This window comes from Chanos chanos, chromosome 7 (genome assembly GCF_902362185.1).
Source record: "Chanos chanos chromosome 7, fChaCha1.1, whole genome shotgun sequence".
Classification (NCBI taxonomy): domain Eukaryota; kingdom Metazoa; phylum Chordata; class Actinopteri; order Gonorynchiformes; family Chanidae; genus Chanos; species Chanos chanos.
The window spans coordinates 5,952,860-5,964,842 of NC_044501.1; the positions used below are offsets into that span (position 1 = coordinate 5,952,860).

General features: G+C 40.8%; 1 protein-coding gene and 1 long non-coding RNA gene across 2 annotated transcripts; both read right to left on the reverse strand.

Annotated features, from left to right (window-relative positions):
• Positions 1-207: 207 nt before the first annotated feature.
• LOC115817379 (uncharacterized) lies at positions 208-4,001 on the reverse strand. Its single transcript, XR_004025427.1, has 3 exons — positions 3,952-4,001; positions 2,564-2,626; positions 208-249 (listed from the first exon to the last, which is right to left on the reverse strand). It is a non-coding gene; the product is annotated as an uncharacterized LOC115817379 (long non-coding RNA).
• LOC115815912 (polymeric immunoglobulin receptor-like) lies at positions 2,419-11,752 on the reverse strand. The gene is made up of 8 exons (XM_030778880.1): positions 11,464-11,752; positions 10,076-10,138; positions 8,963-9,265; positions 7,577-7,639; positions 6,454-6,756; positions 5,066-5,128; positions 3,952-4,256; positions 2,419-2,475 (listed from the first exon to the last, which is right to left on the reverse strand). The coding sequence occupies exons 1-8, from the start codon at positions 11,750-11,752 to the stop codon at positions 2,419-2,421; spliced, it is 1,446 nt and encodes a 481-aa protein (XP_030634740.1).
• Between the last annotated feature and the right edge of the window lie 231 nt (positions 11,753-11,983).

Here is an 11,983-nt window from a genome sequence, read left to right on the forward strand (position 1 = left end):
GGTATGTCCCAGCATCTGACTTCTGCAGTTTACTGATGGTCACAATGAACTGTCCTGTTTCTGAGTTCTCCACTGTGTAATCTCCCATGCGATGGCTGATCAGACTTGATGCTGACGTCATTCCCACCATGGTTTCTTACAGACAAACTTTCTGGTTCCCGGCCCAGAATTACGGGCTGGGCAAGTCACATTAATTGTTTTCTACCTCATGTGCACGCAGTGACTGGGGGGACATCACAAACCTCTCACCTGTCTCACGCACACACACACACACAACACACACCACAGACACACACACACAGACACACACACACGACACACGCACCGCACACGCACACACAAACACACAAACACAACACACACACACACACACACACACACACACACACACACAAGAACACACAGTCCCTTTTTGCTTATTTATTGATTTTGGATTATTCATTGTCTATGAACATGCTAGTATATATTATTTTTGTTGCTTAGTTGCCAAAAGAGATACTACAGTGCATAGATTACTGTCTGCCTTTTAAGACGTGGGTTTAGGCAGTAATCAGGTCTAAGACTATATTTGAGTTCTGGATTCTAGAGGAACTGTGCCCTAACCATACTTATCCAATGGTCATGACCGTTGTGAGTGAACATCATTTTCTGACTTGCAGTCAAAGCAGAACTCCATCGTAATTAGCTAGTTTTAGCATGTCATACAACTATCTTTCAACATATATATCGAAATGCTTCATCTTGCTTGAAAAAAAAAACAAAAACAAACAAAACTCACCTGAGAGAACAATCCAAATGACAATACGAAAAGTCCACATTTTGACAAACTAACAGATGTTACCTCTATTCCTGCCCAGTACAATACCACAACAGTTGGGAAATTCTAATGTTCTAAACTTATTCTGTCACCTTGCAGTTGGAGTAGCAACAGGTTCTTCCAGAACCATCTAACCACGTTTTAGCTGAGACTTTTTGACAGAAATTTGGCCGTAGCACTACGATCCTCAATTCCTTGAATGTGTGGCTTGAGACGGTTGCAAGTCCTCATGAAACTCATGAAAGAGCAGTAAAGGAAGTTCTTAGGTCAGAGCAGTGTAAACAGTATTAAGAGTGTTATGGTGTCTGGGGTTGGAGATGCTTTGTGTTTTTATGCAATCAGCACAATTTTTTTGTTTGTTTGTTTGTTTGTTACATACCTCAGGCATTTGAGCATCCAACACAGACTTGAACCTCTATGCTGTTGGTACTCACCAGACGAAAAAATTGCTTGTGCAAAATCAGCTGTTGTGTAATCGATCAGCTGTTTAACATCAATATTTCTTCACAACTGCTTACATGACATCTGTGGTGAAAACTTTGGTATTGATGCCTGACATCGATACCCGATATCAATATCTGAATACGAACAGTTGAATCTGAACAGTTGTCTGTGACTTGCTTGAGTTCAGTCAGGCTGAGTTTGGTTTAGGCTATATGGAGCTGTCAGATCAGCAAAAAATGAACTACAGTTCACTCCAACCAGTTCACTTGGGTTGGGACCCCCCCCCCCCCAGTTTTCACTTATGCAAAACTATCTTAGATCTGTGATTACAGCATCGTGGGATGAGTCAGTCATTTGTACATAATGAGAGATAGAGAGAGAGAGAGAGAGAGAGAGAGAGAGAGAGGAGAGAGAGAAGAGTGCACTCAGTCACAGTATGGTGAAGTCCTGTTTCTCTCTCTCTCTCTCTCTCTCTCTCTCTCTCTCTCTCTCCTCTCACACACACACAAAACACACACACACTCACTCATCTCTGGTCTAACACTCATTCAGTTCTACACTGAATGCCTGTACATAGACTCATCACCATTTTGTTACAATTTACCTCTTCATCATTCTATTTGCTGTTGATTATTGATTGTACCATATCAGTATTGGTTTGCCAAGAAGGATTGATTATGTTAATAAATAGCATCATTGAATATAAACTGTTGTCCTGTCTGTTTCTGCCACAGTATTCACTGAATGCCAACCTCTGCCATCAAAGCACTCCCAATTACCTTCACCAACCTGGTTGTGCATGAGTGTTATGGGTTTAGTAGTGTAATTGTAATACATTAGTACTGCAATACTCTCTAAGACTGTAGCAACAGTGTTACAGCTAGTGTATCCCATTAATCTTAGTTGTTTAATTAACAGAATATTAAACACCCAAATTAATGGTTAATAAATTATATGAGACTGATTTATGAGACTGATTTATAAAACCCTATCACATCTACATCTTTTGGTGTCTCTGTGTTAGGACTGCAGTTGCACCTACACAGTTCATGTTAACAGATACCTATCCTACCAGTCGAATAAGTGGCATGATGCAAGGTTTTTGCCAAATGCTGACGGCTGACAGTAGTATGGTGTGGTAACAAGTTGAGATACAATCATGCACTATCCTGGCGTGGGCCCAATGTTGCACCAGGAAGCCATTTAAACTCATTCTACAGACACAGATAATGGTAAATTCCAATGTTGTAACAGGTAGTGAAGATAGAGGTAAGGTCAATGAACAGTGTTCTTCTTACTAACCTGTATGATCTGTCACAGCGGGCTGAGTAGTCGTCTTCAAAACAGAAGTGGTAATTTCATCATCTGCAGAAAATTGGAGAAGGATGTTTGTTAGGAGTGATGGTGATAATGTGCACGACAAAGAGGCCCAGTAAATCACTTCCCATCTGCAATGCCAGGAAGGAACTATGAACAGGAGTCTTTATCTCATAGCCTGTACTAGTCATGTTGTGAAAAACTGTGGAAAATGGAGGGGAAAATTGGGGAAAATATGTGGATGTTCTGCATTGACAGATGAAGCACGGTCCCTGGGGTCAGGTAAAGGACTTTGTGTTGATACATAACTGAATGATGACATTGTGTTTGTCCTGTATTATTACCAGTTGTTTATAGAGAGCACCTGCAGCTGAAATCTACAGCTTGAGAAAACTACAGCTGGAGCTACTGACTCAAATGGTCCAAATTTGACTAAAAAGCTTCAAAGAGTATCTCTGAGGACCATTATGGAGATGTTGCCTGTTGAAGGACCTCCTCTTCATTTTCAGTTAACAAGCTTTGATGTGCCAGGGCAGAGATGGGAGACATGGCCCCCTGACATTAATTTCCTCAGCCAGCTTCTCCACATCAGGATACTGATGTCCTGTCCTCTCATGCCTACTGTCATGAATTGTATCATGAATTTACATCACATATCTATATCTATATTATATATCATGCATTTTTTTTTTGTAATGGTTCTGACCAGTTTTGTGTCTCTTTTTTGCTCTGCAAAAACAAATGCCTGTGTTACTTCCTCACAGATCACGTTGTATGATCATGCATCCTGTCCCTCATGGTACAGCTCTGTTTCTGGGAAATAGCATGTCTGGCTCTTGTCTCTTACCGTCTTTGTTGAATTTAGCAATGACTATATGTGTGTGTGTGTGTGAGAGAAAGAGAGAGAGAGAAAGAGAGAGAGAGAGAGAGAGAGAGAGAGAAAGAGGAGAGAGATTATGTGAGTACTTGTTTTTGCTAATTTAAGAAGATAGCTGACTGAAAGAACTCTGTTGTACTGGGGACATGTTGGAAAAGGGTGAAAGACAGAGACAACACTACTAAAAAACCATTGCATATTTGCTTTTTATAAAATATACTGGTAAAACTATTTCGATAAAACATCTTGGTAAAACTAATTTTGAAAGCATTTTTGGTTAGAGTAGGGTTAGGGTAAGGGTTAGGATTAAGTTGTTATTGTTTACTTTTGTTATAGTTGAAATCAATAGAGTGTCCCCAGAACCTGACATCTGACAAGATCGTGAAATTGGATAAAGGGAACAAGGTCTGTGCAAACAATGAATCAATCGATCAATTAATCAGTCAATAAATGAATCTGTTTTAAATACTTAATGTACTTTTGTTTTTAATCTTACCGCCCACAACTGTGACATCCACGTCATGATACATAAAGCCGCCCACTCCACACCACGGTATGTCCCAGCATCTGACTTCTGCAGTTTACTGATGGTCACAATGAACTGTCCTGTTTCTGAGTTCTCCACTGTGTATCTCCCATGCGATGGCTGATCAGACTTGATGCTGACGTCATTCCCACCGCATGGTTTCTTACAGACAAACTTTCTGGTTCCCGGCCCAGAATTACGGGCTGGGCAAGTCACATTAATTGTTTCTCCTACATGTGCACGCAGTGACTGGGGGGACATCACAAACCTCTCACCTGTCTCACGCACGCACACACACACACACACACACACACAGAACACACACACATGCACACACACACACACACCACACACGCACACGCACACACAAACACACAAACACAAGACACACACACACACACACACACACACACACAAGAACACAGTCACCATATCAGTATTGGTTTGCCAAGAAGGATTGATTATGTTAATAAATAGCATCATTGAAATAAACTGTTGTCCTGTCTGTTTCTGCCACAGTATTCACTGAATGCCAACCTCTGCCATCAAAGCACTCCCAATTACCTTCACCAACCTGGTTGTGCATGAGTGTTATGGGTTTAGTAGTGTAATTGTAATACATTAGTACTGCAATACTCTCTAAGACTGTAGCAGAGTGTTACAGCTAGTGTATCCCATTAATCTTAGTTGTTTAATTAACAGATATTAAACACCCAAATTAATGGTTAATAAATTATATGAGACTGATTTATGAGACTGATTTATAAACCCTATCACATCTACATCTTTTGGTGTCTCTGTGTTAGGACTGCAGTTGCACCTACACAGTTCATGTTAACAGATACCTATCCTACCAGTCGAATAAGTGGCATGATGCAAGGTTTTTGCCAAATGCTGACGGCTGACAGTAGTATGGTGTGGTAACAAGTTGAGATACAATCATGCACTATCCTGGTGTGGGCCCAATGTTGCACCAGGAAGCCATTTAAACTCATTCTACAGACACAGATAATGGTAAATTCCAATGTTGTAACAGGTAGTGAAGATAGAGGTAAGGTCAATGAACAGTGTTCTTCTTACTAACCTGTATGATCTGTCACAGCGGGCTGAGTAGTCGTCTTCAAAACAGAAGTGGTAATTTCATCATCTGCAGAAAATTGGAGAAGGATGTTTGTTAGGAGTGATGGTGATAATGTGCACGACAAAGAGGCCCAGTAAATCACTTCCCATCTGCAATGCCAGGAAGGAACTATGAACAGGAGGTCTTTATCTCATAGCCTGTACTAGTCATGTTGTGAAAAACTGTGGAAAATGGAGGGGAAAATTGGGGAAAATATGTGGATGTTCTGCATTGACTGATGAAGCACGGTCCCTGGGGTCAGGTAAAGGACTTTGTGTTGATACATAACTGAATGATGACATTGTGTTTGTCCTTGTATTATTACCAGTTGTTTATAGAGAGCACCTGCAGCTGAAATCTACAGCTTGACCAGAACTACAGCTGGAGCTACTGATTCAAATGGTCCAAATTTGACTAAAAAGCTTCAAAGAGTATCTCTGAGGACCATTATGGAGATGTTGCCTGTTGAAGGACCTCCTCTTCATTTTCAGTTAACAAGCTTGATGTGCCAGGGCAGAGATGGGAGACATGGCCCCCTGACATTAATTTCCTCAGCCAGCTTCTCCACATCAGGATACTGATGTCCTGTCCTCTCATGCCTACTGTCATGAATTGTATCATGAATTTACATCACATATCTATATCTATTTATATCATGCATTTGTTTTTTGTAATGGTTCTGACCAGTTTTGTGTCTCTTTTTTGCTCTGCAAAAACAAATGCCTGTGTTACTTCCTCACAGATCATTGTGTATGATCATGCATCCTGTCCCTCATGGTACAGCTCTGTTTCTGGGAAATAGCATGTCTGGCTCTTGTCTCTTACCGTCTTTGTTGAATTTAGCAATGACTATTGTGTGTGGTGTGAGAGAAAGAGAGAGAGAGAAAGAGAGAGAGAGAGAGAGAGAGAGAGAGAGAGAAAGAGAGAGATTATGTGAGTACTTGTTTTTGCTAATTTAAGAAGATAGCTGACTGAAAGAACTCTGTTGTACTGGGGACATGTTGGGAAAAGGGTGAAAGACAGAGACAACACTACTAAAAAACCATTGCATATTTGCTTTTTATAAAATATACTGGTAAAACTATTTCTGATAAAACATCTTGGTAAAACTAATTTTGAAAGCATTTTTGGTTAGAGTAGGGTTAGGGTAAGGGTTAGGATTAAGTTGTTATTGTTTACTTTTGTCATAGTTGAAATCAATAGAGTGTCCCCAGAACCTGACATCTGACAAGATCGTGAAATTGGATAAAGGGAACAAGGGTCTGTGCAAACAATGAATCAATCGATCAATTAATCAGTCAATAAATGAATCTGTTTTAATATACTTAATGTACTTTTGTTTTTAATCTTACCGCCCACAACTGTGACATCCACGTCATGATACATAAAGCCGCCCACTCCACACCGGTATGTCCCAGCATCTGACTTCTGCAGTTTACTGATGGTCACAATGAACTGTCCTGTTTCTGAGTTCTCCACTGTGTATCTCCCATGCGATGGCTGATCAGACTTGATGCTGACGTCATTCCCACCGCATGGTTTCTTACAGACAAACTTTCTGGTTCCCGGCCCAGAATTACGGGCTGGGCAAGTCACATTAATTGTTTCTCCTACATGTGCACGCAGTGACTGGGGGGACATCACAAACCTCTCACCTGTCTCACGCACGCACACACACACACACACACACACACACAGACACACACACACACACACACACACACACACACACGCACACGCACACACAAACACACAAACACAAGACACACACACACACACACACACACACACACACACACACACAAGAACACACAGTCACCATATCAGTATTGGTTTGCCAAGAAGGATTGATTATGTTAATAAATAGCATCATTGAAATAAACTGTTGTCCTGTCTGTTTCTGCCACAGTATTCACTGAATGCCAACCTCTGCCATCAAAGCACTCCCAATTACCTTCACCAACCTGGTTGTGCATGAGTGTTATGGGTTTAGTAGTGTAATTGTAATACATTAGTACTGCAATACTCTCTAAGACTGTAGCAGAGTGTTACAGCTAGTGTATCCCATTAATCTTAGTTGTTTAATTAACAGATATATAAACACCCAAATTAATGGTTAATAAATTATATGAGACTGATTTATGAGACTGATTTATAAACCCTATCACATCTACATCTTTTGGTGTCTCTGTGTTAGGACTGCAGTTGCACCTACACAGTTCATGTTAACAGATACCTATCCTACCAGTCGAATAAGTGGCATGATGCAAGGTTTTTGCCAAATGCTGACGGCTGACAGTAGTATGGTGTGGTAACAAGTTGAGATACAATCATGCACTATCCTGGTGTGGGCCCAATGTTGCACCAGGAAGCCATTTAAACTCATTCTACAGACACAGATAATGGTAAATTCCAATGTTGTAACAGGTAGTGAAGATAGAGGTAAGGTCAATGAACAGTGTTCTTCTTACTAACCTGTATGATCTGTCACAGCGGGCTGAGTAGTCGTCTTCAAAACAGAAGTGGTAATTTCATCATCTGCAGAAAATTGGAGAAGGATGTTTGTTAGGAGTGATGGTGATAATGTGCACGACAAAGAGGCCCAGTAAATCACTTCCCATCTGCAATGCCAGGAAGGAACTATGAACAGGAGGTCTTTATCTCATAGCCTGTACTAGTCATGTTGTGAAAAACTGTGGAAAATGGAGGGGAAAATTGGGGAAAATATGTGGATGTTCTGCATTGACTGATGAAGCACGGTCCCTGGGGTCAGGTAAAGGACTTTGTGTTGATACGTAACTGAATGATGACATTGTGTTTGTCCTTGTATTATTACCAGTTGTTTATAGAGAGCACCTGCAGCTGAAATCTACAGCTTGACCAGAACTACAGCTGGAGCTACTGATTCAAATGGTCCAAATTTGACTAAAAAGCTTCAAAGAGTATCTCTGAGGACCATTATGGAGATGTTGCCTGTTGAAGGACCTCCTCTTCATTTTCAGTTAACAAGCCTTGATGTGCCAGGGCAGAGATGGGAGACATGGCCCCCTGACATTAATTTCCTCAGCCAGCTTCTCCACATCAGGATACTGATGTCCTGTCCTCTCATGCCTACTGTCATGAATTGTATCATGAATTTACATCACATATCTATATCTATTTATATCATGCATTTGTTTTTTTGTAATGGTTCTGACCAGTTTTGTGTCTCTTTTTTGCTCTGCAAAAACAAATGCCTGTGTTACTTCCTCACAGATCACATTGTATGATCATGCATCCTGTCCCTCATGGTACAGCTCTGTTTCTGGGAAATAGCATGTCTGGCTCTTGTCTCTTACCGTCTTTGTTGAATTTAGCAATGACTATGTGTGTGTGTGAGAGAAAGAGAGAGAGAGAAAGAGAGAGAGAGAGAGAGAGAGAGAGAGAGAAAGAGAGAGATTATGTGAGTACTTGTTTTTGCTAATTTAAGAAGATAGCTGACTGAAAGAACTCTGTTGTACTGGGGACATGTTGGGAAAAGGGTGAAAGACAGAGACAACACTACTAAAAAACCATTGCACATTTGCTTTTTATAAAATATACTGGTAAAACTATTTCTGATAAAACATCTTGGTAAAACTAATTTTGAAAGCATTTTTGGTTAGAGTAGGGTTAGGGTAAGGGTTAGGATTAAGTTGTTATTGTTTACTTTTGTCATAGTTGAAATCAATAGAGTGTCCCCAGAACCTGACATCTGACAAGATCGTGAAATTGGATAAAGGGAACAAGGGTCTGTGCAAACAATGAATCAATCGATCAATTAATCAGTCAATAAATGAATCTGTTTTAATATACTTAATGTACTTTTGTTTTTAATCTTACCGCCCACAACTGTGACATCCACGTCATGATACATAAAGCCGCCCACTCCACACCGGTATGTCCCAGCATCTGACTTCTGCAGTTTACTGATGGTCACAATGAACTGTCCTGTTTCTGAGTTCTCCACTGTGTATCTCCCATGCGATGGCTGATCAGACTTGATGCTGACGTCATTCCCACCGCATGGTTTCTTACAGACAAACTTTCTGGTTCCCGGCCCAGAATTACGGGCTGGGCAAGTCACATTAATTGTTTCTCCTACATGTGCACGCAGTGACTGGGGGGACATCACAAACCTCTCACCTGTCTCACGCGCACACACACACACACACACACACACACACACACACACACACATGCACACACACACACACACACACACGCACACGCACACACAAACACACAAACACAAGACACACACACACACACACACACACACACAAGAACACACAGTCACCATATCAGTATTGGTTTGCCAAGAAGGATTGATTATGTTAATAAATAGCATCATTGAAATAAACTGTTGTCCTGTCTGTTTCTGCCACAGTATTCACTGAATGCCAACCTCTGCCATCAAAGCACTCCCAATTACCTTCACCAACCTGGTTGTGCATGAGTGTTATGGGTTTAGTAGTGTAATTGTAATACATTAGTACTGCAATACTCTCTAAGACTGTAGCACAGTGTTACAGCTAGTGTATCCCATTAATCTTAGTTGTTTAATTAACAGAATATTAAACACCCAAATTAATGGTTAATAAATTATATGAGACTGATTTATGAGACTGATTTATAAACCCTATCACATCTACATCTTTTGGTGTCTCTGTGTTAGGACTGCAGTTGCACCTACACAGTTCATGTTAACAGATACCTATCCTACCAGTCGAATAAGTGGCATGATGCAAGGTTTTTGCCAAATGCTGACGGCTGACAGTAGTATGGTGTGGTAACAAGTTGAGATACAATCATGCACTATCCTGGCGTGGGCCCAATGTTGCACCAGGAAGCCATTTAAACTCATTCTACAGACACAGATAATGGTAAATTCCAATGTTGTAACAGGTAGTGAAGATAGAGGTAAGGTCAATGAACAGTGTTCTTCTTACTAACCTGTATGATCTGTCACAGCGGGCTGAGTAGTCGTCTTCAAAACAGAAGTGGTAATTTCATCATCTGCAGAAAATTGGAGAAGGATGTTTGTTAGGAGTGATGGTGATAATGTGCACGACAAAGAGGCCCAGTAAATCACTTCCCATCTGCAATGCCAGGAAGGAACTATGAACAGGAGGTCTTTATCTCATAGCCTGTACTAGTCATGTTGTGAAAAACTGTGGAAAATGGAGGGGAAAATTGGGGAAAATATGTGGATGTTCTGCATTGACAGATGAAGCACGGTCCCTGGGGTCAGGTAAAGGACTTTGTGTTGATACATAACTGAATGATGACATTGTGTTTGTCCTTGTATTATTACCAGTTGTTTATAGAGAGCACCTGCAGCTGAAATCTACAGCTTGACCAGAACTACAGCTGGAGCTACTGACTCAAATGGTCCAAATTTGACTAAAAAGCTTCAAAGAGTATCTCTGAGGACCATTATGGAGATGTTGCCTGTTGAAGGACCTCCTCTTCATTTTCAGTTAACAAGCTTTGATGTGCCAGGGCAGAGATGGGAGACATGGCCCCCTGACATTAATTTCCTCAGCCAGCTTCTCCACATCAGGATACTGATGTCCTGTCCTCTCATGCCTACTGTCATGAATTGTATCATGAATTTACATCACATATCTATATCTATTTATATCATGCATTTGTTTTTTTGTAATGGTTCTGACCAGTTTTGTGTCTCTTTTTTGCTCTGCAAAAACAAATGCCTGTGTTACTTCCTCACAGATCACGTTGTATGATCATGCATCCTGTCCCTCATGGTACAGCTCTGTTTCTGGGAAATAGCATGTCTGGCTCTTGTCTCTTACCGTCTTTGTTGAATTTAGCAATGACTATGTGTGTGTGTGCGAGAGAAAGAGAGAGAGAGAAAGAGAGAGAGAGAGAGAGAGAGAGAGAGAGAAAGAGAGAGATTATGTGAGTACTTGTTTTTGCTAATTTAAGAAGATAGCTGACTGAAAGAACTCTGTTGTACTGGGGACATGTTGGGAAAAGGGTGAAAGACAGAGACAACACTACTAAAAAACCATTGCATATTTGCTTTTTATAAAATATACTGGTAAAACTATTTCTGATAAAACATCTTGGTAAAACTAATTTTGAAAGCATTTTTGGTTAGAGTAGGGTTAGGGTAAGGGTTAGGATTAAGTTGTTATTGTTTACTTTTGTCATAGTTGAAATCAATAGAGTGTCCCCAGAACCTGACATCTGACAAGATCGTGAAATTGGATAAAGGGAACAAGGGTCTGTGCAAACAATGAATCAATCGATCAATTAATCAGTCAATAAATGAATCTGTTTTAATATACTTAATGTACTTTTGTTTTTAATCTTACCGCCCACAACTGTGACATCCACGTCATGATACATAAAGCCGCCCACTCCACACCGGTATGTCCCAGCATCTGACTTCTGCAGTTTACTGATGGTCACAATGAACTGTCCTGTTTCTGAGTTCTCCACTGTGTATCTCCCATGCGATGGCTGATCAGACTTGATGCTGACGTCATTCCCACCGCATGGTTTCTTACAGACAAACTTTCTGGTTCCCGGCCCAGAATTACGGGCTGGGCAAGTCACATTAATTGTTTCTCCTACATGTGCACGCAGTGACTGGGGGGACATCACAAACCTCTCACCTGTCTCACGCACACACACACACACACACACACACACACACACACAGACACACACACACGCACACGCACACGCACACGCACACACAAACACACAAACACACAAACACAAGACACACACACACACACACACACACACACACACAAGAACACACAGTCCCTTTTTGCTTATTTATTGATTTTGGATTATTCATTGTCTATGAACATGCTAGTATATATT

What these genes read in the sequence shown, in the direction of transcription:
- LOC115815912 (XM_030778880.1), bottom strand. Translation starts at nt 11,752, where the DNA reads ATGTCCCCCCAGTCACTGCGTGCACATGTAGGAGAAACAATTAATGTG. An exon ending in GGATGTCACAGTTGTGGGCG is followed by an intron (nt 10,139 to 11,463) that starts GTAAGATTAAAA and finishes AATTTTCTGCAG; the next exon opens with ATGATGAAATTACCACTTCT. An exon ending in GGATGTCACAGTTGTGGGCG is followed by an intron (nt 2,476 to 3,951) that starts GTAAGATTAAAA and finishes CTGTGTCTGTAG; the next exon opens with AATGAGTTTAAATGGCTTCC.